Source organism: Macaca mulatta, chromosome 1 (assembly GCF_049350105.2).
Source record: "Macaca mulatta isolate MMU2019108-1 chromosome 1, T2T-MMU8v2.0, whole genome shotgun sequence".
Taxonomy (NCBI): Eukaryota; Metazoa; Chordata; class Mammalia; order Primates; family Cercopithecidae; genus Macaca; species Macaca mulatta.
Window position 1 is genome coordinate 228515055 of NC_133406.1, and position 24304 is coordinate 228539358.

The 24304-nt window shown below is 54.9% G+C and overlaps 1 protein-coding gene across 11 annotated transcripts in view; it reads right to left on the reverse strand.

Moving 5' to 3' along the window:
• TNFRSF1B (TNF receptor superfamily member 1B) overlaps positions 1-24304 on the reverse strand; it is a 48562-nt gene that overhangs the window by 7703 nt on the left and 16555 nt on the right. For 3 of the 11 annotated variants that reach the window (XM_077994369.1, XM_015152343.3, NM_001266205.1), the window contains 8 exon segments: positions 18036-18135; positions 15880-16008; positions 15000-15149; positions 14434-14527; positions 13860-14095; positions 12938-13015; positions 12323-12357; positions 4366-4573 (listed from right to left, as the gene is read on the reverse strand). In XM_077994369.1, the coding sequence (XP_077850495.1) occupies positions 4366-4573; positions 12323-12357; positions 12938-13015; positions 13860-14095; positions 14434-14527; positions 15000-15149; positions 15880-16008; positions 18036-18135 (1030 nt within the window). 11 annotated transcript variants of the gene reach the window in all.

A 24304-nucleotide genomic window follows, 5' to 3' on the forward strand; every position in this document is an offset into this window, starting at 1 on the left:
AGATTCTAGCCCAGCTCTGCTGCGTGACCTTGAGCAAGTCACTTAACCTGCATGTGCCTCATTTTCTGCTGAATAAGAATAGCATCACCACCTACCCAGCCCCAATCACCCCAGAGATGGGAGGAGCCAATGATATAAAACAGATGTCTACTTGGGAGGCCAAGTTTGTAGGATCGCTTGAGCCCAGGAGTTCAAGACCAGACTGGGCAACATAGTGAGATGCTGTCTCTTCTGGTTTTTGTTTGTTTGTTTGTTTGTTTTTTGAGACAGGGTCTCAAAAGAGTGCAGTGTCACTCTCTCAACTCACTGTGACCTCTGCCTCCAGGCCTCAAGTGATCCTCCCATCTCAGCCTCCTGAATAGTTGGGACTACAGGCCACCGCACCCTGCTAATTTTTTTGTAGGGACGGGGTTTTGCCAGGTTGCCTGGGTTGGTCTCGAACACCTAACCTCAAGGAATCTGCCTGCCTTGGCCTCCCAAAGTGCTGAGATTACAGGTGTGAGCCACGGTGCTCGGCCTCAAACTTAACTCTTGATTCTACTCCCATCTCCCATCCAACCCGCTCCTCCTCATCACTGTTCTCATTGCTGCCATCCACCCAGCTGCTTGGGCCCAGAGCCTCGGACCCGTCTTTCTCCCATATCACACACCCGTTCGTCATTCCTGCCTTGTCTCCCTTCAAAAGATGACATCTGGGCCAGGCACGGTGGCTCACGCCTGTAATCCCAGCACTTTGGGAGGCCAAGGCAGGTGGATCACCTGAGGTCAGGAGTTTGAGACCAGCCTGGCCAACATGGTGAAACCCCGTCTCTACTCAAAATACAAAAAAAAAAAATTAGCCGGGTATGGTGGCAGGTGCCTATAATCTCAGCTAGTCAGGAGGCTGAGGCGGGAGAATCACTTGAACCCAGGGTGTGGAGGTTGCATGAGCCAAAATCATGCCACTTCACTCCAGCCTGGGCGAAAGAGCAAAACTCCATCTCAAAAACAAAAACAAAAGATGATTTCTGCAAGGGTCACCAGCCCTGCTGCTGCATGGTGCAGTGAGCTATGGAAGCCTCCACCCGCTCCCATCTGGATGGCTGTGAACAGGCTTCGACCCCACCCCCCTGAAATCTGATTCCCATCAGCAGCCAGAGCTGGCCCTTGAACTTGGCAGATCACCTCCTTGGGGGCTCAAAAACCCACAGTCCTCCCCACAGCCTACCAGGCCCTGTCTAATCCGGAGCCTGCCTTCTCCTGCCCCTTCTCGTGCAGCTCCAAGACCTTGATGGGGCTCCTTCCAGCCACACTCCCCCCTGCTACAGCCCCTTGAGCCCTTCAGGTCCCCCGGGCTTTTGCACAGGCTGCTCCCTCAGCCTACAGAGCCCTTCTCTAGTGCTGAGGTCTTAGCTCAAAGGCCACGTCCTCCACGAAGCACCCCCCGGCCCCTGGCCTCCCTCTCTAGAGACATTTACTTCCCATCCTATGCACCACTCTCTGGGTCCCTCCCCATTTCTGTGATCTCCAGGGCCCCCAGCTCCTGGGGTCCCCAACCAGACTCTCAGCCCGGGCGGATAGGGACTTTTTTTTTTTTTTTTTAAATAGAGACAGGGGTCTTGCTATGTTGCCCAGGCTAGTCTTGAACTCCTGGGCTCAAGTGATCCTCCTGCCTTGGCCTCCTGAAGTACTGAGATTGCAGGCATGAGCCACCTTGCCTGGCCAGACCAGGAACTTTTTGATCGTTCCCTGCTGTGTTCCTAGTGCCTGTAACAGGGACAAGTCTACGGGGTTTTTTGGTGGTGGTGGTGGTAGTGGTGATGTTTTTAAGTGAATTTGATTACCAACATTTAAAATTCAGGCATTTACATTTAAAAATCTGGATTTATGGCTTCCCTTGGGAGCCAGATGCAGGAGATTCGGACAAGGCGAGCCCAAGGTTTGCCTCGCCTTCCTGCCCTCTGCGGGCGGCTGAGTTTTCTAACTGGTTGGGGAGACACAGGATGGTGGGTTTGCTGAGATGAATGTGAGGGGACTGGCATACAGCAGCCCCCTCAGAAAATGAACACTGCTGCTACTGTTGCTGCAGAGGCCTGCTGAGTGCCCTCACCACAGCCTGGTTCCCCCTAACTCCAACTACTAGGGCAGCCGGGAGGCGGATGGAGCTGGCAACCTGCTGTGCTCAAAACAGCCTCGGAGCAGATGGTGGGGGAGGAGGGCTGAAATCACAGGGCCGGAAGGAAATTTCCACCCTGAGCCTCCACAGCACTCAAATGTCACCCAAAGTCACCATGGCCTTTGCACATCGAGCATGAGACATTGCGGGGGTGGATGGGGGACCACGAAGGGGCACAACCCTGGGGTTTACAGGTTCCCACAGTGGAGGGAGGTGTTAGGGGTGGGAAGGAGAGATGTAGAGGGCAGAGGCCAGGGAAATGGGTTGGGGGGACTTGGGAGAAGGAGCACAGAGCAGAAGGGGCAGAGGGGAGAGGAGAGGGCAGACATGGTCAGGGCTGCACTCTGGGCCAAGGAGGGAGCCACACCAGGTGTAGCAAAGAAATCAGAAAGAGGGGTCGGGTGTGTTGGCTCACGCCTGTAATCCCAGCCCTTTGGGAGGCCGAGGCAGATGGATCACCTCAGGTCAGGATTTCGAGACCATTCTGGCCAACATGGTGAAACCCCATCTCTACTAAAAGTACAAAAATTAGCCAGGCATGATGGCACATGCCTGTAATCCCAGCTACTCAGGAGGCTGAGGTGGGAGGATCACTTGAACCTGGGAGGCGGAGGCTGCAGTGAGCAGAGAAGTAAGCCAAGACTGCGCCACTTAACTCCAGCCTGGGAGACAGAGCGAGACTCCATTTCAAAAAAAAAAAAAAAAAATCAGGAAGACGAATCCAAGAACTGGGCAAGACTCAGAGTTTATCATTGGAGCACACTCATTCAACAATGTTTAGGGCCCCTGCACTGACCCAGGTCCTCCCACAGGAAGTTCTCAGGCTGCAGTGAGGGGCACTGATGGGACGTTCCACCGAGGACGCTGGGGGCTATGATGGGGCAAACAGAAATGGGCAAGTCAGCTCCTGTGGGCAGCTGGGGACAGGTAGAAACAGGTGTTGCAGGCAGGGGTAGCATGAGTGCAGGCAAGAGGCAGGGGCGCTGTGAGCTGAGGAACAGCCGCGGGTGAGTGAGGCTGTGCGGTGGGGGCTGCAGCCATCAGTCCCACCTGGAGGCGGCCCAGAGGCAGCCTGATCCTGGTCTGGTGCCCAGCTGAGCACAATGTCACTCATCTCTCACCAGCCCTGGCAAGGAGGTGCCATAGCTCACCTCTAGGTGAAAAAACCAAGGCTTGGCAGAGTTAAGCATCCCGCCCAAATTCTTATGGCACCAGAGTGGCTGGGCAGGGATCTGAGACTGACTCAAGTTCATGGTCATTCCCTGAATTCTCACTGGCTGGCACTGCCAGGTAAGAGGGAGAGAGGCACAGGCCAGCAGACCCCGTACAGGGGTCCCTCCAGTGTGGGCCCTAGAGACGCCAACCAGGAGTGACATCTGTCATAGACCAGGTCCAGGGCAAAATGCAGCCTGCATTAATGGGACACGATCCCCACAGTCCCAGCGTCTCAGACCCAAAGAGACCCAGCAACAAGCTGCAGTGAGTGGAGCCCATTCCTCTGCCAACCCCAGGGCTCTGGAGCCTGACAGCCTAGCGGTGAGTCTGGCTCTTCTGTTTACTAGCCGTGAGTCCTTGAAAAAGCTGTTTAACCTCTCTGGGGCTCAGTTTCCTCATCTGTAAAATGGGATAACAACAATAACTATCTCTCAGTGTTGACGTGCAGGTCAATTTGATGCATGTAAAGTGCCCAGTATAGCACCTGCTGTACTGTAGCCTTCCGTAAGTAGAAGCGATTGTCGTGATTAGTTATTAGTAGCTGGGCCATGTTGGGCCTGCGGATACAGGGATGAACGAGGTGATCCAGGCTCACCAGGTGTCCCACAGACTGGTGAGGGAGACAGGAGGAAAAGACAGTGTACACGCAGCCTGACAGTCCTGTCAAAGGGAGGCCAGGGCGTGGTGAGCCCGGAAGAGCAGCCGGTCCAGCTGGGGTTGGTGGTGGGGATGGGGTTTCGGGAAAACTCCTCTCCCAGATACTGGGGACTTGGACAAGCTGGGGTTGTCCCACAGAAGGAAGGATGTTCAGGTGATAGGCCCAGCACGGGCAAAGGCGGGAGGGAACTTGGGTTCAGCGAACCAAAGGAAGTTCCCTGTGGCTCAGGCCTTGTCCCATTCTGCGGGGAGGCTCAGGAGGAGATGGCTAAGACAGAAACCAGGTGAGAAAGACCAAGGAGGGTCGGGATGAAGCCAGGTGTGCTCCCACCTCTTACCTGAGCTCCCGGTGCTGGCCCGGGCCTCCCCAGCCCCACTGGCCTTCTCCGCGCCTGGTGCCTGCGGCTGGTTCCGAGTGGGCGCCCTTCTGTCCAACGCGCTGGCCGAGCTCTCCAGGGAGCTGCTGCTGGAGCTCGGCACTGTGGTCAGCAGGTGCTGTTGCTCGGGGCCCTGTGCACCCCGGGCCTTATCGGCAGGCAAGTGAGGCTGGATGGGCGGGAGGTGGCAAGGGAGAGCAGTCAGCCCACCAGCCAGCCCCTTCTTCCCCTCCTCCTTCCCACTGCCATCCGCACCTCTTGCCATCAGCACTTCTCAGTTTACATGACGCTTCTGCCCACCCTTGCACGTTCTTTGCACACACGGCACTTTTTGGGAGGTGTGATTCTCCGTGGTTTCTGTGTTTCTGTTATTCGCACCCAGCTGCTCTATTAGAGCGAGTGTCCTATGAGGGCAGAGACCACCTGGCCCTGTTCACCAAACAGTCTTAGAGGTGGGGCAGGATTTTCATCCTTATTTTGCATAACAGAATAGAAGGAATTCACCCCATCTGCACAGGGAGATGTGGCCCAGCCTAGCAACCAAGAGTGTGGACTCTACACCCAGACCACGCAGTGCAAATCATGACTCTACCCCTCACTTGCTGTGTGACCTTGGACAAGTTACTTAACCTCTCTGTGCCTCTTTTTTGTTTGTTTGTTTAATCTATAAAGGGAGAATAATAACCTACCTCATAAGGTTGTTGTGAGGATTAGATGGCTGAATATTTGTAAAGTGCTTAAAACAATGCCTATTACATAGTAAACTCCATACAAGAGATTGTTAAATCAGAAGTAGGCAAATGACTGCCCAGGGACCCAGTCCAGCCTGCCACTAAGAACGGTTTTCACTTTTATTTTTTTGAGACCAGGTCTCACCCTGTTGCTCAGGCAGGAGTGCAGTGGCACAATCATAGCTAACTATAGCCCTCGATTTTCCAGGCTTAAGTGATCCTCCTGCCTCAACCTCCTGAGTAGCTGAGACCACAGGCACGTGCCACTTCCCCTGGCTAATTTTTTTGTTGTTGATTGTTTGTAGAGACAGGGTTGTGCTATGTTGCCCAGGCTGGTCTTATACTCCTGGGCTCAAGCCAGCCTCCTACCTTGGCCTCCCCAAGTGCTGGGATAACAGGCGTGCACCACCACACCCCAGTGGTTTTCATGTTTTAAATGGTTGGAAAAAAATGTTTAAGAATAATTTGTGGCCAGGCGTGGTGGCTCACGCCTGTAATCCCAGCACTTTGGGAGGCCAAGGCAGGCAGATCACCTGAGGTCAGGAGTTGGAGACCAGCCTGACCAACATGGTGAAACCCCATCTCTACTAAAAATACAAAATTAGCTGGCGTGGTGGCACATGCCTGTAATCCCAGCTACTCAGGAGGCTGAGGCAGGAGAATCGCTTGAACCTGGGAGGCAGAAGTTGTGGTGAGGCAAGATCGAGCCACTGCACTCCAGGCTGGGCAACAAGAATGAAACTCCATCTCACAAAAAGAGAATAATTTGCGACACATGGAATGATGGGAAGTTCAAGAAGTTCAAGTTTGGGTATCCAGTAGCACAATTAGATCAGAATACACCACTCTCAGTGGGATGTGTGCTGTCTATGCAGGTAGCTGCTTTCCTGTCACAGAGGCAGGTTTGAGTAGCTGTCACTGAGACCATACAGTCCACAAAGCCTGAAATTCCTACATCTGGCCCTTTACGGAGAAAAAGCGCAGACCCTCGTGCTCAGTCGAGCACTCCGGGGCAGAGAGCGCTCACGTCTGAGACCCTCTGCTGCACTGCCTCGGCCTCTTGTTCCAGAGTCCGCCCACAGGCTGCTCTGCAACTTCCCCTGGTGTCTTCTTTCCATAGAATAATAATAATAATATTAGCTGACATTTGAGTACCACCCAATGCCATGCACTCTACCTAAGTCCCTCCCGACACTATCTATATTGATTCTTCCAACAGCCCAGTGTTATCCTTGCTTTGTGGAAACTGAAGCACAGAGAGGTTGAGTTACCTGCCCAAGGTCACGGTTAGGACATACTATGGCTGGGCTAAATCCCATAGTGCCTTCCCTGGGTGTCTGGGGTTTCAGCTCTGGAGGCTCAAGGCAAGGTCCCCATTTCCAGAAACCCGCACTGGAGTAAGGCAGGAAATTCGTCTCCCAGGCTGCTGTCTGTTCCCACAGACTGGCCAGCACTCACGCCCCTGCCTTGGAGTTCTGGGCGACTGCTGATCGCAGAAAAAAAAGGAGATGGCAGGGGCCACGTTCCTAACAGCTGCCCTGGCCCCCTGGCCTGCCTAGGATGAAAACAAGGGTCCCAGGCAGAAGGAGGGTAGAGATGCGTGAAGGGCTGATGGAGCTCGCCAGCACTGCAGCGGGAGGTGAGAGCAGGGGTGGAGCGAGCAGCGCAGTTGCCACAGCCCCCCCAGGAAAGGCTGAGACCTCCTGCCTCCCTCCAGAGGGAGCTACAATTCCAGATGTGGTCTGAGAATAGCTGCGAGTACCGGGGTCCTCTCTGTCCAGTCACTGCAGCCCCCGGCTCCCATGGCTTCTCGGACACCTGAGCGCCACCTGCACCCTCAATTCCCCGAGGCCAGCCCACAGCCTCTCACTCAGGACCGGAGGGATCCTGTGCAAGCCGTCCCCAAGAGGCCACGGAGGCCCAGAGAGAGTGCGTCCTGTGCTCAGCATCACACAGCTGGCCCGTGGCAGGAGCAGGACAAGCCCAGACCAGCTGCCCCAGGAACCCCCACACCTTCCCTGGGCTGGGTCCCCCAGTTTTGGAGAGACGGAGGGCACTGCAAGTTCATGCTGAACCTCCGCCCAGGTGGTCTGATGCTGGTCACTGCCCACGACCACCCCCCAGCCCTGCTCTGAGCCTGGAAGGGGAGGAGAAGCAATCAAGTGTCACTCTTCACAAAACCCCACAGAAGGGGTTTTTCTGGCCTGTGCCCCACCCCCTCTGCTGGCGGCTACAGCCACGCAGAACAAAAACCCCCAAAGGTCACGGCCACCTCCCTCCTCCCAAGCCACAAGTCGCAAAGTTCAAGCAGCCCCAGGTGGTGCAGAAGCAGGCTGAGTCCTGTTCCTTGGGCTGGGACCCCAGTAGGGCCGAGTACTGAGGAGCCTCATTCAAAACACAGGATCCCGGGGCCGGGCGCGGTGGCTCACGCCTGTAATCCCAGCACTCTGGGAGGCTGAGGCAGGCAAATCACGAGGTCAGGAGATCGAGACCATCCTGGCTACCACAGTGAAACCCCGTTTCTACTAAAAATACAAAAAATTAGCCGGGCGAGGTGGTGGGTGCCTGTAGTCCCAGCTACTCGGGAGTCTGAGGCAGGAGAATGGTGTGAGCCCGGGAGGCGGAGCTTGCAGTGAGCCACAGTTACGCCACTGCACTCCAGCCTGGGCAACAGAGCGAGAATCTGTCTCAAACACACACACACACACACACACACACACACACACACACACACACACACACAGAGGATCCCAACCAGCCAGCCAGTCAGCCAGCACCCTCAGCTCCCAGCCCCTCCTGGCCCAGCCCCGCTGGGCAGAAGCAGAGACCCAGCAGAGCCATAGGCCAGGTCCTCCAGGTTCCTGCTGGGTCCGTCTGTTTGTGTGTTCACAAGGCTCACACACCTGTATCTACAGGCATGAGGGTGTGAAGCATGCACACGTGTGTCTATGTTGGGGACGTGTGCATATCTGTGAGTGAGGTAGTGAGTGTGTGTGCTGGGGCGGCGAGGAGAGACACTCCTAGGTTCGCGTTCCAGGCTGATCTCATTAGCTATGCCACACTGGGAAAGTTACTAACTTCTCTGGGCCCACGATTCCTGGGCCATATAATGGGGGGCAAGAATCACACTGCCTGCATGTGGCAGCGTGGCTGTGAGAATAAAGAACGCTGGGCACAGTGCCTGGCATCCATTCAACACCTGATAAATGTTCGTGCCTGTTATCAGATGCGGGCCCGTGCATGAGTGTGTGTCCGTGGGGGTGATTGTGGGTAAGCTCACATGTTGGTGTTTTGTTTTGCTTTGTTTTATTTTTGAGATGGAGTCTCGCTCTGTTGTCCAGGCTGGAGTGCAGGGGCGCGATCTCGGCTCACTGCAAGCTCCACCTCCCAGGTTCACGCCCTTCTCCTGCCTCAGCCTCCCGAGTAGCTGGGACTACAGACGCCTGCCACCATGTCTGGCTAACGTTTTGTATTTTTAGTAGGAACGGGGTTTCACCACGTCAGCCAGGATGGTCTCGATCTCCCGACCTCGTGATCCGCCCGCCTCGGCCTCCCAAAGTGCTGGGATTACAGGCGTGAGCCACCGCGCCCGGCCACAAGTTGGTGTTTCCTAAACAAAGGGACGACAACGTCTCCCATGCCCTGGGCGTTCTTTCTGTGGTAGGAGGAGCAGGTGGGTGCTGAGTCTACACTCTAAGCCCAGCAGCCCAGCTCAAGAGGACTCTCCACTGGCCTCTCAGCAGGAGTAGCTGCTGGTTGAGGAGTAGCGTGGGACACGGCCATAAACCTGATTGAAACCTGGGCTATGCCACTCACCTAATGATCTAATCCTACAGGAGAAATGGAACCTCCCTGAGTCTCAGTTTCCTCCTCTGTAAAATGGGGCTGATGATGCTCCCTGCCCCACAGGGATGTGTGGGGACTCAGTCACAAAGAGCCTGGCAGGGCTCAGCCAGGGCTGTGCTGGGACAAGCTCAGGCCTGTGCAGATTTCTTCCAACTCCATATTCAGGAAGGTCTTGGGAGTTTGAAACTGGCTACAGTGGGAGTGTTTATACCACAGAAATTAGCAAACACCACAAATCAGGGTTTGGGGTTTTTTTTCCCTGCTAGACACACCACTGGGGTACTCAACAAATACTTGAGTCACTCACATTCAGTGAACACTGAAAGCAACAGTGAAAGGAAAGGGGCGGAGCGCAGTGGCTCACACCTATCAGCCCAGCACTTTGGGAGACCGAAGTGCACAGATCACTTGATTCCAGGAGTTCAAGACCAGCCTGGCCAACATGGCAAAACCCTGTCTCTACTAAAAATATAAAAATTAGCCAGGCGTGGTGGCGCACACCCATAGTCCCAGCTACTCAGGAGGCTGAGGTGGGATGACCACTCGAACCCAGGAGGCAGAGGCTGCAGTGAGCCAAGAGGGTGCCACTGCACTCCAGCCTGGGTGACATAGCTGGAAAAAAAAAAGAAAAGAAAGAAAGAAAAGGAAAGAAAGAAAAGAAAAGAGAGAAGAGAAGAGAAACGAAACGAAAAGAAAAGGAAAGGAAAAGGGAAGCAGAGGCTGCTGGGCCACACCCAGGACATCTTCAGGGCACAGAGAATTGGGAAACGCTTGGTGAGGAAAGGGAAGGCGACAGTTGGGCTGCTATGGAAGAGCTTGGGGGAGACACCTGCTCCTGCTCTACACATGCCACCAGGTGGCAACCGTCAGTGTCACTGAATTGAAGCTGGAGAAAGGGAGCAGTGAAACTCACTCGCCGGGGAATGAGAAAGTTTCCTCCCCACTGAAATACTGTAGGGCAGGGCAAAGAGCACTGAGATGGGAGTCCAGAGACGACACATTGCAGTGTGACCTTGAGTAACTCAGTTTTCCTCCCTGCATCTCTTTTCTTGTCACCAAAATCAGGGGATGAAATCAGTCTATCTGATTCCGAACACCTGGTATAAACTTCAGGCATTGGGCGCCCCAGGGCTGAGCTGTTCCCTCGAGCAATAGTTCTCCACTGGGGGTGATTTTGCCCCCCAGGGGACACTTGGCAATGTCTGGAGAACTTTCGGTTGTCACCACCGGAGTGGGAATGTGGCTGGCATGTAAGTAAATAAAGGCCAAAGATGCTGCTGAGTAGCACGGGACAGCCCCCACAAATAAGATATTTCATTTATTTTAATTTAATTTAATTTTTTTTGAGTTAGAGTCTTGCTCTATTGCCCAGGCTTGAGGGCAATGGCATGATCTCAGCTCATTGCAACCTTCGCCTCCCAGGTTTAAGGGACTCTCCTGCCTCAGCCTCCCAAGTAGCTGAGACTACAGGGACACACCACCACGCCCGACTGATTTTTGTGTTTTTAGTAGAGATGGAGTTTTACCATGGTGGCCAGACTGGTCTTGAACTCCTGACCTCAAGTGATCCATCCACCTCGGCCTTCCAAAGTGCTGGGATTACAGGCATGAGTCACCATGCCCAGCCAAGATCTTTTTTAAAAATATTTATTTTATTTTATGTTGTTTAGGGATAGGGTCTCACTGTGTTTCCCAGGCTGGTCTTGAACTCCTGGACTCAAGCAATCCTCCCACCTTGGCCTCCCTTAAGTAAGATGTTGTCTCAAATATCCATGAGGTTGAGAAACTGTTTCTCTACCTGCCCCTGAGGTCGAGAAAACTCATCGGACTCTGTTTTCTCATCTGTTAAATTGGGTAAAAAACCTGCCCTGCCTACCAGGTGCAAGGCTGTGACAGACCCATGTTCTGGCTCACCCCATACCCACTTCCGACCCCCGTCCCTTGTCCTCCTCCTCCATAGAGACTGGAAAAGCAAAGCACCCTCTTCCCCAGCTTCCCTTGCAGCTATGGGTGGTCATGTGACACAGTCTGGTCAGTGAGATGAAAGAAGTCTACCCAGGGCTTCTGGGAAGGTGTCTGATTTACTGATAAGGGTGCCATGGCTGGCCTGGCCACCTGCCCCTTCTTCCTACCTCAAACTTAGAGGTGACATATGAAGTAATGATCACCATCTTATGACATGAGGCCACAAACAAGAGAACAAAAGTCAACACACTAAAGATGACAGAGCCTGGGGTCCTGCTGGCACCATGCAAGGGGACAGTACAGGCCATTCCAGCAGACACCAACCCTTTGACTTCTTACAATGCAAGAAAAATAAAGCCCTTTTTTCTAAAGTCACCTGTAGGTTTGGGGTTACTTGCAGCCAAACGTCTTCCTGATAGAGAATGAATGAAATACTATGATATGACACTGTTGGTCTGTCTCTAACAGAAAGCCTTCACAGGCCCTACTTTATAAAACAGATCAAAGGTGAGTTGCTTTGGGAGGACCCAGGGCCCAGCCCCACAACCTCTACCTCAAACCTGAGAGATGACCACTTCCCCCACGCCCAAGGGCCCTCTGTGGGACACCGGGCTACCCCAGAATTCAGTCTGAAAACCACTGCTCTCTAGGGCCGGGTGCGGTGGCTCACGCCTGTAATCCCAGCACTTTGGAGGCCGAGGTGGGCGGATCACGAGGTCAGGAGATCGAGACCATCCTGGTGAACATGGTGAAACCCCGTCTGTGCTAAAAATACAAAAAAATTAGCTGGGCGTGGTGGCGGGAGCCTGTAGTCTCAGCTACTTGGGAGGCTGAGACAGGAGAATGGCGTGAGCCCAGGAGGCGGAGCTTGCAGTGAGTGGAGATCTCGCCACTGCACTCCTGCCTGAGTGACACAGCAAGACTCCGCCTCAAAAAAAAAAAGAAAAAGAAAACCACTGCTCTCTGAGAAAGTGCTCTGTAAACACAATGGAGGTAATGAGAAACAGCATTGTCAGCTGACCGAATGGCACCACCCTGCAAGCTGGATCGAGCAGACACAACCCCCATTTCATGGTAAGGAAGTAGCCATAGAGAAATTTCACATCTGCCCAAGGTTGCACTGTGGGTCCACGACCACGTGCCTGCCATGAACGCCACAAAGGCCTCTGCTCTCTGCCGGGGCATTTCACACTCACAGCCTCTGTTAGCCCATGGAGGGTTGCCTGACTCCCCGGCCTTTCCTCCACCTCCCAGAGCTCTGCACACCTCCTGACACTGGACAGACGACGACAGAATTCACTGCTTCCTCTGTGACAGCCCAGCCCGCCAGGAAGGAGACCCAGGGAAGAGGGGGAGAGGGCAGTGGAGACACTCACCACCTTGGTTTCTCTCTGCAGGCACAAGGGCTTCTCTATAAAGAAGAGAGGGGACAAGTGAGGGAGAGTGACTTCCTCGGGCACATCCGTCCTAAGTAGGAGGGCAGTGTGGGGCCCAATAGAAACAGCAGAGAGGCCCAGCCTGCAGGGAGCAACTGCCTACCAGACAAGGTCCACAGAAGCCCCACCCAACTCTACCTGCCACCACCCCAACCATTCTCCAGTCCCCCATCTGTGCCATCCACGCCTCCACTGAGGATGCGCGTCCTTCCCTGCACAGACTCCGCCCATCAAGATCTTACCCACCTCAGAGACCAGCTGCTGCAGGAAGCCTGAATCCCCCAGGTTTCCTGGATAGGAATCCCGAATCCCCCAGGCTTCCTGGATAGGAATCCTGAACTCCTACCCTTTGGAAAACCCTGATCACCTCTTGCCTTTTAGTAATTAAGTTAGCAGAGGTGCCTTCCGCCCCAGGTCCTAAGCTCCTACAGAACAAGGACCCCCATATCCAGTTCTTTCTGACCCCTAAGGCTGTGCCCGGTGCTGGACTCACAGGAGGCACCCCACAAAAGCTTCCTGAACAAGTGGATGAAGGAAGGAAGGATAGACTCTTACTTTTCACCTGGGTCATGATGACACAGTTCACCACTCCTATTATTAGTAGACCCAAGGCTGTCACGCCCACAATCAGTCCTAGAAAGAAAAGAGAAGCTCAGACAGCCACAGAAAACAAACTCAAATGTACCAGGGGCCAGCCAGGCAAGCCAAGGACCCAAGGTGCTTCGGGTCATTGCAAGTGAGGGGCGAGTCTAGGCCGGAGGTTCTCAAATCCAATTATAAAGCAATCACGTCTGTGGGCCTCATTCAGCCTAAGGGCCACCAGTTTGAGACCTCTGGCCTGATGCAGTTCTAGCCCCAGAATGGAAGCCCCAGAGGTGATCTGGCCCAGCCCACTGTCTCCTCAGCCTAATGGGCTCATCAGAAACAGCAGCAAGGAGACCATCTGCATATTCAGGTGAATTGCTGACCCCATCTCTCCCCTATCCAGGGATTTCGTTTTGTTTTGAGATAGGGCCTCACTCATCGCCCAGGCTGGAGTGCAGTGGCATGATCATAGCTCAATGCAGCCTCAAATTCCAGGGCTCATGTGATCCTCCCGCCTCAGCCTTCTGAGTAGCTGGGACAACAGGCACCATCCCACCCAACTAATTGTTTAATTTGTTTATAGAGATGGAGTCTCACTATGTTACCCAGGCTGATCTCGAACTCTTAGCCTCAAGCAATCCTCCTGCCTCCTTGGCCTCCTGAAGCACTGGGATTACAGGCGTGAGCCACTGCATCCGGCCTACCCACTTAGGGCTTTTGATTGATAGCACCAGGTGTGGGGAGAAAGCAGTCCCACTGCCACCTGTATCCCAGGACGGGCACAGGGTCCGGCCCACCGTGGGCTCTCAGTAAAACTATGGGAGCGGGAGAAAGACAGACAGAAAGACAGGCAGACAGAAGGAGTGAATGAATGACCCTTCTTGTGACTTACCGACTGGAAGAACAATGTCACCAGTGCTCCCTTCGGCTGGGGGGCTGGGGCCCACGGGGAGCAGGAAGGAGGTGCCAGGAGCGGTGCTGGGTGCTGGAGTTGGCTGCGTGTGCTGGGATCGTGTGGACACTGGCTGGGGTAAGTGTACTGCCCCTGGGGCCATGCTCCGGGTGGGGGACGTGGACGTGCAGACTGCATCCATGCTTGCATTCCCAGGGATGGCCACCACGTGACAGCTGGAGGAGGAGGACGCTTGGTCAGTAGGCAGCAGAGGACACAGTGGCTGGGGTGCTTGGGATCATTCACGGGTCCCAGCAGGCAGGATAGGAGAGGGACAACGTGTGCCCTCTCTGAGGACCACCCCATCCTGTCCCTCCCCCACCTCCCCGTGCACCCACCCAGTCCTGCCTTCCAGGGCAAGGTCCTGCCCACCATGCTATTTATCCTGGGACCCACCCTCAGATAAAACAATCTGGACAGTGGTGGCTGGTGAGCTACTCTGTGTCCTGGACCCACAGTCACCCATGGACAGCCCCTCCCTGCTCCCCCAGAACCAAAGAACTCAGCTACTCACATCTGGTGGGGCCTGCAAATATCCGTGGATGAAGTCGTGTTGGAGAATGTCCCCGGGGCGCAAGGCTTGCACACCACGTCAGATGTTTCAGTCCCTTCAGGGAACAATCCGAACTTGTCAACCACTCAAACACTCTGCAGGACAGCTGGGCCTTGGCACTAGATCCCTAGGAGTAGTCTGAGGGGCCCAAGAACCTCTGTCTATACCTCCATCCCTTAAACACACACATACACACACAGATGCCTGTACACACATGCACACGATTGGGCTGTAGAGTTATGTGAGTTCATCTTCTTGTACCATCACATAACTTTCCTAGCTTAGGGCTCGGTCTGATCCATCTCTGGGTCCTCTGGTTCCAGTACATAAGACGTGCCTAATAAGGAGTGCCGGCAGGAAGAATAAAAGGTGGACAGGTGGACAGATGGATGGGTAGCAAGCACCTGGCCACCACTAACGGTGTTCCCAGCTGGACTACTTAATGGGTTGATGCCCGTGACACTGCAGGGATGTCTACAAAGGAGAGGCCCAAGGGCGTCCCCAAGGACCTGAGCCCCACCCCATACCTGGTCTGGCCACGCCGAAGCCCGGGCGGCACTTGCGTAGCTGCGCGCACAGCCGGCACCCCTCCTGCTTGCTCAGCGCGCAGTACCAGCCGGGCCTGCAGGTGCAGATGCGGTTCTGTTCCCGAGTACAGGCTTGAGTTTCCACCTGGTCTAGAGCAGCGAGAGGGCAGCACACGGTCACGCCTGACTCCGCCACACCCACACTGCCCTCCCAGCCAGCCCAGCACTCCCAGACAGCTCTGATCTCCAGGAGGCTGATGGACCGCCTCAGCATGGGGTACACACAACACTGGGTAGAGTCCCGCAGCAGGACCTGCAGTCCTGCTACTCCCCGCGGTCCCGCTCCTCCCCCGCGGTCCCCCTCCTCCCCCGAAGTCCCGCTCCTCCCCCGCAGTCCCGCTCCTCCCCCGCAGTCCCGCTCCTCCCCCGCAGTCCTGCAATCCCGCTCCTCCCCCGTAGTCCCGCTCCTCCCCCGCAGTCCTGCAATCCCACTCCTCCCCCGCAATCCCGCTCCTCCCCCGCAGTCCCGCTCCTCCCCCGCAATCCCGCTCCTCCCTGAAGTCCCGCTCCTCCCGACAGTTTCGCTCCTTCCAGCAGTCCTGCTCCTCGCAGCACGAGCATGCGCACCACTCTCCCAGGCACCACCACCTCAACCCTCACGTGGGCACAGTTCTCCCACCGCCTGCCCCGTGGGGCTGTGAAGAGGCTTTGGTGAGACAGGAGGAAAACGCCAGTGGTAAGGGTAAACAGTTGCACCTGTGCCACTTCCAACAACCAGCCTGGGGTAACTCCAGACAGCTGGAAGCCAAAGAGGCTGGCGTAGCGGGGGGATGTTGGAGGCAGGGGTGTGAAGACCCCCCCTTTCTCTGAACCTACTCACCAGAGCTACAGCGGGAGCCGCAGCTCAAGCACTCGGGAACCCAGTTCCAGAGCTGGGTGTATGTGCTGTCCTCACAGGAGTCACACACGGTGTCTGAGGTCTTGGTACAGAAGACTTTTGCATGTTGACCTGAGGAAGCAAGGGCCAGAGGTCTCAGCCGGGCGGGGCTTCTGCCAGGACCCTGGGCTCATCCAGTGTCCCCACAAAGTCTAGAGTTCTAAAGCCCAGGCGGGAAGGCTATTCTGTGGAGTTCCAATTCCTCAGAATCATCTCCCATCTAGTATTGTACCAGCTATCACGCCATTTCTGAACCCCTTCTGCTCAAAAATAGATTCCTCTCTGCTCTTTCCAGATGCTTGAACCTCCACCTCTGGAGACCTATTATCAGTCAATCACCCTTTAGTAAGAACTAGCCTGCCAGTTTCTTCCTTCTTGATAGATGGCTAACATTCTCCAGCTAGGGGCATGAATGACAGAGGGAACAGGTAGTAAGAATGTAGTCCTTGGTATCCTATCAAGGACAAGGGCATGGGCCTGGAGAGCAGGTATGCCAGGGACGGGGAACACTGACAGAAACCTTTAAAAAAAGGTTGACTCAGTAACTTTTTTTTGAGACAGAATCTCGCTCTGTGGCCCAGGCTAGAGTGCAGTGGCACAATCTCGGCTCACTCTGCCTCTCAGGTTCAAGCAATTCTCCTGCCTTAGCCTCTCAAGTAGCTGAGATTACTGGCGCCTGCCACTATGCCCAGCTATTTTTTGTATTTTTAGTAGAGACGGGGTTTCACCATGTTGGCCAGGCTGGTCTTAAATTCCTAGCCTCAGGTGATCCACACACCTAGGCCTCTCTAGTAACTTCTTAAAGAGATCCTTCCAGTTAATAAAAGAAAGAAGAGAGTCACTTTCCCTGGGGTGTCTTAAAATGGCTAGGGATGGTGACAGGTACTTATATGCCCACCTACATCTCAAGGTAACAGCTCAAAGCCCTCCATTGGCTCCCAGACAGAATAAAATCTAAACTCCTTACCATGGTCCCTGCTCACTCCTTCCTCCTCCTCCCCAACCGTACTCGCCTTCGCTCATCCTGGGCCACACACGCTGGCCCTACTATTCCTTCAGCTCACCAAACAGGCTCCGACTTCAAGCCTTCGCACGTGCTGTTGCTTCCTCCTGGCACACTGTTCCCTGTACACGCGCGTGATCTGCTCCCTCACCTCCTGCAGGCCTCTGCCCAAATGTCACCTCCGCAGAGAGACCTTCCCAGACCACCCTGTGTAGAACAGGATGTCCTGCTCTGTCTCCCCCAGCTTACCTGACCTTGTCTTTCTACAGCACTTAGACAGGACCACACGTCTCCTAATTTGTCTGTCTGCATCACATTAAAATGCAGACTCCACGAGGGCAAGGATTTTGTCTGCCCTGCTCTCTGTGTATTCGCAGCACTTAGAACACACAGCAGATACCTTATAAACATGACATGAATAAATACAGACACAAATGAATAGATGGAGGGCACCGGGAGTCAGGCTACCTGGCTCCACCAACTGTGGCTGGGCCTCAGGTCTACCATCTGTGAAATGGGTAAGCATTCACAGAGTCAGTCAAATATGCACTGAGTGCCTACATGGCATTGTGCCATGTGCTGGGGATTCAGCAGAAAACAAGCCCCAGTCCCTGCCTTGGAGGAGCACACAGTGGAAGCAGCAAGAAGAGGGATCGGGCTCTAATCACACAGCGAGGAAAGAGCTGCCATGGGAACATCAGGGGCCAGTGAGAGCTCAAAGGAGGCAGCACTTGTCTTTCAAGCTGAGTGCTGCCTCCTCCAGGCAGCCCTCCCTGACTCCCCCAGGAGCTAATTTAGGCTCCTCCTCCCCCTCCTCCTCCGGCTGGGCAGTGTGGGGCAGACAGGCTTCCTGGAAGAGGGGATATCTTCAGCTGAGGTCTACAGGGCAAGTCAGAGTTAATCAGGGAAAGGGAGTTGGGAAGTGTGGCAGGAAGAAGGAACAGCATGTTCACAGGCCCAGAAGCAACAGGGAGCATGGGCTGGTGCACAGAACCAGGAGTTCAGTAAGAATCAAGGGCCACGCCCCTGCGCCGCAGCCCCTGCACACACACGCTCCCCCAGGGCATGGGCCCCGAGCCCCCGCGGCTGCCCTTACCCGGCGGACACTTGCTGCAGCACATCTGAGCTGTCTGGTCATAGTATTCTCTGAGCCGGCATGTGCCCCCGGGCTCCGGGGCGTAGGGTGTAAATGCCACCTGGAAGGAAGAAGGGAAAACTGCCATCAACAGGGCCGCCCTGGGTTCTGCCATGCCTGATGCCCAGGTCTCCACCCTGCAAATGTTTGGCCCTCCCCCTGCCCGGCGGCACTGATGATGGATGGGGAAGTTCCTCCCCCTGGAGCAGGGTACAGGAAGGGGAGCTGGTGCTTTCTTTTACCTCTCCTGCCTCCCCACCTTGGTGTATCCTACTGTCTGCAGGCAGAAGCACGGAGTCTGCTGGCCAGAGGGCAGGGCTGCCTTTAGGCCTTCTCCAGTGCTGGGTGACCCCTAACTCTACCTGGGACAGATATCCAGAAGATGGTGGCCTTGGTCACAGAGAACCAGGGTTCTCAGCACAAAGCTGCCCTCCACCGAGGATACCTCTCCTTCCCTCCCACACTGGAAACATCCCTTGGTCTTTCAAGATGCGTGCTGCCTCCTCCGAGAAGCCCTTCCTGACTCCCGGAGGTTAATTCAAGCTCCTCCTCCTCCTCCGGGCTCTCTCTAAACATGGAATATGACCCCTCTTAACAGTCATCTCATTGTTCTGGAATGGTTACTTGCTTGTCCTTCCGCCCACTGTAGGTATGTATGCCCACACCTGTGTACACCCACACACTCATGTCATGCAGACAGCAGAGGTGGCAGCCTTGTCATCTCTAGACTCTCAATCTCTCACATGGGACCCACCGCAGAGCCGGTACTCATCAGCCGAATGTTGGTTGATGACCATGACAATCGTTGCCATTTCTGAAGCACCGCCTAGGTACCAGGCACTGTTCTAAGCGTTTTCACTGCTCGAGTTGGTGGGTGCTGTTGTACCCCACTCAGACCCCTGCTGCCAGCAGGGCACCTCTCCCCCAGCTGCCGTGGGTGTTGGCTGATAATGAATGCCCCACAGCCTCAAGGCGGGACCCACCCTGGTACAATTCATGGTCCAGAGCCACCTCCATGGTGTCGGGCTGAAGCGGGTGAACATGTCCCTGCTAGGCCCCCTCCCCTGCCCTGTCCTGCCTGCTTCTCCTGGGAGCCCTCCCTAGTAAATCACTTTCACAAAGATCCCTGCCTCAAGCTCTGCTTCTAGAAGACCCTACCTGAGACAGGTGTGTGGTCTCAACAAGACTTCCCAACCACCCAGTGAAGACGGAGACAGTTTCCCTACTGCAGCCATGTTATAGAACAGGAAACCGAGGCCTGAGAGGGCAGGTCACCTGCCCAAGGTCCCAGACCCAGTAGGTGACAGAGAAGGGTTTGGACCTGGGTCCCATCTGACTTCACAGCTCACAATCTCAACCACTGAGCTGGATGCCTCCAGGAAGAGATGAACAGTGTAATGAATGGAAAAAGAGAGGGGGCTGGGTGTGAGGCCGAAGCACGCGGATCACTTGAGGTCCGGAGTTCGCGACCAGCCTGGTCAACATGGCAAAACCCTGTCTCTACTAAAAATACAAAATTATCCCAGCGTGGTGGCACGTGCCTGTAATCCCAGCTCCTCTGGAGGCTGAGGCTAGTTGACAAAGCGAAACTCCACCTCAAAAAAAAAAAGAGGGGAGAAAAGAGAAAAGCAAAGCCACCCAGAGAAGCTGCAGCCCTGGACAGAGGGACAGACACAGAGCCCTCCTCCGTCAGGTCTCTGAGTGACCCTCCAGGAGTGCAGAACTGCGGCACTGTCACCACTGTGCCTTCCCAGGACCCCTGGGAGCAAGCCCCTGAGTGCTGCCCTCTCTCCTGAAAGATTGAGGTTGGCAGTCCGGGTTTTCAGGGACAAGCACTAATTAGCCACCTCTACCAGGCTGAGAGCAAGCTCAGAATGGAGACAGTCACGTGTAGGCAAACGTGGGTGTGAACACATCTGTACAAGCACAGAGGGTGTACACACACGCCCCAAGTCCTTCAGGGGCCCCCACAGATACGTCACCTGGAAGTGACCAAAGGGCAGTTCTAGGAGGTCAGAGCCAGGGCTGGCGCCTTCCCCACTGTATTACCAGCGGCAGTCATGTGGCCAGTACAAGATCAAGATCCATAACCTTTAGTGAACGAGTGATGGGGCCTCTCCATAGATAAGGATACAGGGAGTCAGAAAGAACTGGTTTCAAATCCTCACTCCACCACTTAGTGGCTGTGTGGCCTTAGGCAAGTGCCTTAACCTCTCTGGACTCCAGTACCTACCATAGAGGAGCAGAGGAGATACTAAAAATATTTCACGAACCAGCACAACGTGGGCACGGACCTATCCTGGACTTCAGCTGCCAGTAAGCCAGTCAGAGCAGACAGCAGCCGGGACACCCAGCACCACTGGGCCAGTGCAGACCTGGCCAAGTTTCTACCAGCCAAGGTGGCAGGTGGATTCAGTGTGCCTCCTCCTCCCCTTCCTCCCAGCACTGCCTGGGAGTCAGGACCGTCCGGAGTCAGGGGCTGCTGAGCCCTTGGCTGCGCCTGTAGCAAGTGACAAGCAGGCCTAGAAACCCAGCAGTCTCCCACCCCGGCCTGGCCAGCCTACCCTGGCTGCACCCCTTGGTGCCAACAGCTGGAACCCCTCAGCGGGAACAACCCAGAGGAGCTGGGGCTTCCTGCTGTGGAGCAATTTGCCATTCTTCTGACCCCCAGGCCTTTGCCCCAGCTGACTTCTGTGCCTGGAACAGTCTGGTGCTTCCTATAACAAATTCCATGTGTCCCTTAAGAGCCCTGCTCAGGCAGCAGCCTCCCTCCTGAAGGCTTCCTGCCTGCACCCCACCCTGAATGAGTCACTCAGGCCCACAGTCCCCACCTTCCTCCCTCACGGCTCTCGCTGACAGCACTGCTGTGAGGTTACCCACCTGCGCCCCCCGCTAGATGGGAAGCCCCCCTGAGGCTACAGGCTGGGGGTTACCCTTTGCTGTTGCCCCATAGCCTAGCACGGGGTAGGTGCTCAGCAGCTGCTAGTCCAAACTGTGGGCGGGGTTACAATGTCCTTTCCAGGAGGGATCTAACTCCAGCGCCAGGGCCGCAAAGCTCAAACACAGATGCACTTTCCACCCTGGCCTGCCCCGGAGGCCCACTCCAGGCCCATCAGCTCTGGTGAATTCTGGGCACGGGCAGTGGGAACCATGCTGCATAATGGGGTCTGAAGAAGTAACTTCAGCCCCCATCTGGAGCCTCAGTTCGCCTGGGCACGGTGCTGCCATGCACACTCGGTCCCAGGACTCCTCCCCACCTGGTTTGCTGCTGGAGGAGACTCCCAGGCACCCGAGACAAAAGGAGAAGCCTTCTCAGGTGTTCCCACAGTGTATGGGGGAGCTCACTGCCTGTGTCCAAAGCACGCAGGGGTGCCTGTCATGAATGCCAACCCCCACTCCCCAAACAAGTGCAGAATCTCAGGGGTGGGCCCAGGAAACTATACCATTAAAAAAAAGAAAAAGAAAAAGGAAATCTCCCCGGTGATTCTCATGCTCCTTTGCAGAACACGCTCTGATTATGTGGCCCCCTGGATTGAGCAAGGTGACCTGGGGGAGGGGTGGCGGAGGGGCTCATGGCCACGATCCAGCATCCAAAGGCTCTGGGAGCCCCTAACCCAGAGAAATGGCAGCCTCTGCAGCTCCCTCTGCACAAGCCATTCCATCGAATACTAACTGTGGCAGAGGGTCTGCCTGGCCCTCAGCAAACCCCCAAACTGCCTTCCCTGAAGGCTATTGCTGGGCACTTCCCCAAGGGCAGGGGCTATGCCTCCGCCCTCTGACTGAATGGCCTCCCAGAAGCTGCCTCTTCCCTCAGATCACATCCCCCAGGCACGGAGGGGCTGCACCTCTTCCCTGGCAGCCCCCCACCCCGCACAGTGGCCAGCACAGGTCTCATGGGAATCCTGCATCCCGCAGGCTTCATCCCCACGAGTGTCCTTGGGGTAACCAGGGGAGCCCCTCACTCCTTCAGGGCCTGAGAACCACATGGCCAGGGCGGCTCCAGGCAGCAGCAAGAAATCCCACCCTGGCTGGGGAAGGGTTTCCTGTCAGGGCTCAAAGGGCCTGATGGGAAAGAGCCCTGCGGTAGCCAAGTTTGGGCTCTTGAGAGCTGCCACGGACAAGGGCTTCTGGCCACTAACGATAGGCAGCTGGACTCCCATGGCCCCCCAGCTGGCTGAGTGGTGACCTCCCACCTCCTCCCCTCCAGGTTCCTCTCTTGTCTGAGGCTTTGCTGTGAGTGACCGTCCCTGGACTTCCTCCCTGGCTCTGTGTGGCTCCAGCCCCCCATAGCTGGCAGAGGGCGCAGGACTTCCTTCCCGGCTCTGTGAGGCTCCAGCCCCCCATAGCTGGCAGAAGGGGTCAGCTCCCTTGAGCAATCTCAGGCCTGTTTATCCTCTTGGACAGAAAAAAAAAAAAAACCCATAGCCTTGTCATGGCTAAACAATGAGGAACAGAAAGCCCCTTGGCAAAGCAGAACAAAAGGTCACTCCCTCCACAGCAGCAGTCCCCGGGAGCAGGGGGCTGGGCCCAAACCACAGCCCTGGGAGCCGGCCTCTGGTCAACACAGGGGCCCCCTTGGAGGTCCCCAAAACATGGCAAGCATTCTCTAGGAAATGCGGGGCTATGGAAGCTTCCAGTTCCTTTGCTTTGGGTTGGGGAGGCTCCATTCACACCCCACTCACCCCCCAGGGGATCTTCGACATGTTAAAATGAGGAAATAAGTTGGATAGTACTTGATTCAGTCATCGTGTTTAGCAAACTACAATCGTCCAAAATATGGGGGGCTCGAGTGAAAAACTGAAAATCACTGATGAGGGTTAACTGGCCATTTATTTAACAGGCAGGGAATCTGAGACCCAGTGGTGAGGGAATTGGAGAGGATGGATGGATGGATGGATGGATGGATGGATGGATGGATGGATGGATGGATGGATGGATGGATAGATAGATAGATAGATAGATAGATAGATAGATAGATAGATAAAATAGATAAGAGATAGACAGATAGATAAAATAGATAAGAGATAGATAGATAGATAAAATAGACAGATAAGAGATAGACAGATAGATAAAATAGACAGATAAGAGATAGATAGATAGACAGATAAAATAGACAGATAAGAGATAGGTAGATAGATAAAATAGTAAGAGATAGATAGAATAGACAGATAAAATAGACAGATAAAACAGATAGATAGATTAGATAGATGACAGAGATAATAGAAAGTAAATACAAGATAAATAGGAGAGAGAGACAGAGACAGACAGAGAGAGACAGAGAGAGAGACAGAATAGATAAAAGGAAGGAAAAAAGAAAACTGCACCTAAATCTAACATCCAATTGGTGAGGCAGGTCTGACTGTGCCCATTGCACAGATGAGATAACAGAGATGGAAAAAGGCAAAGCCACCTCCCCTGGTCTCCCAGAGACTTTGGGCCATGCCAGGGCCAGGATGGTGGCAAGCGGAGAGAGGACTATGGATAAGAAGCTCGTCAGGGCCCACCCACAGGCTCTGAACCATCTCCCATCTGGGTCCACAGCTCCCATTTCCCCTCCTCCAGATTGGGCTCCCTCCTCTAAGACAGGTAGAACCTGCAGTTAGCAGTAGCTCATCGGTTCCGGGCAACTGTGCGTGTTACACCCACTGTCTGGTTTTCTCACTGACATTCACAGGTGCTCAGGGAGACAAAGCAGCGTGCCCGAGGCTATGGCAGGAGAGCTGCAATCCTTGCCACCCCCAGTCCTGCCTCCCTTCTCTTGGGGCCCAGAGAGCTTCCCTTCCCCCTCGACATAGACACAGACCCAGGACTCCAAGGGCCCCGGAGCTGAACGGCCCAACCTCAGCAGCTCCTCCCACCATGCAGCCTCCATCCCAGATGGGAACTGTCTCTGTCACCCAGGGGTTAGACTCCCACCCTGTTGCTCCTCCAGGTCTCGGCTTTGGCCCTCTGGGGAGGAAGGAAAACAACGGGATATTTGTTAAGCACCTACTATGTGCCAGGCCAGATGGCAGGCACTATATAAAATCCCAGTTCCACCCTAAAAAGCAGGTGTGCATGGGCCCATTTCACAGCTCAGGGAGATCAAGTCACTTGTCCATGGTCCATGGAGAAAGTCAGGGGCAAAGGTGAAAGCAGTGATTCAGTGATTCATTCATTCATTCATTCATTCATTCATTCAACAGACGTGCTGAGCACCCAGGGTTGTAGGTGCTGGGTAAACAGTAGCA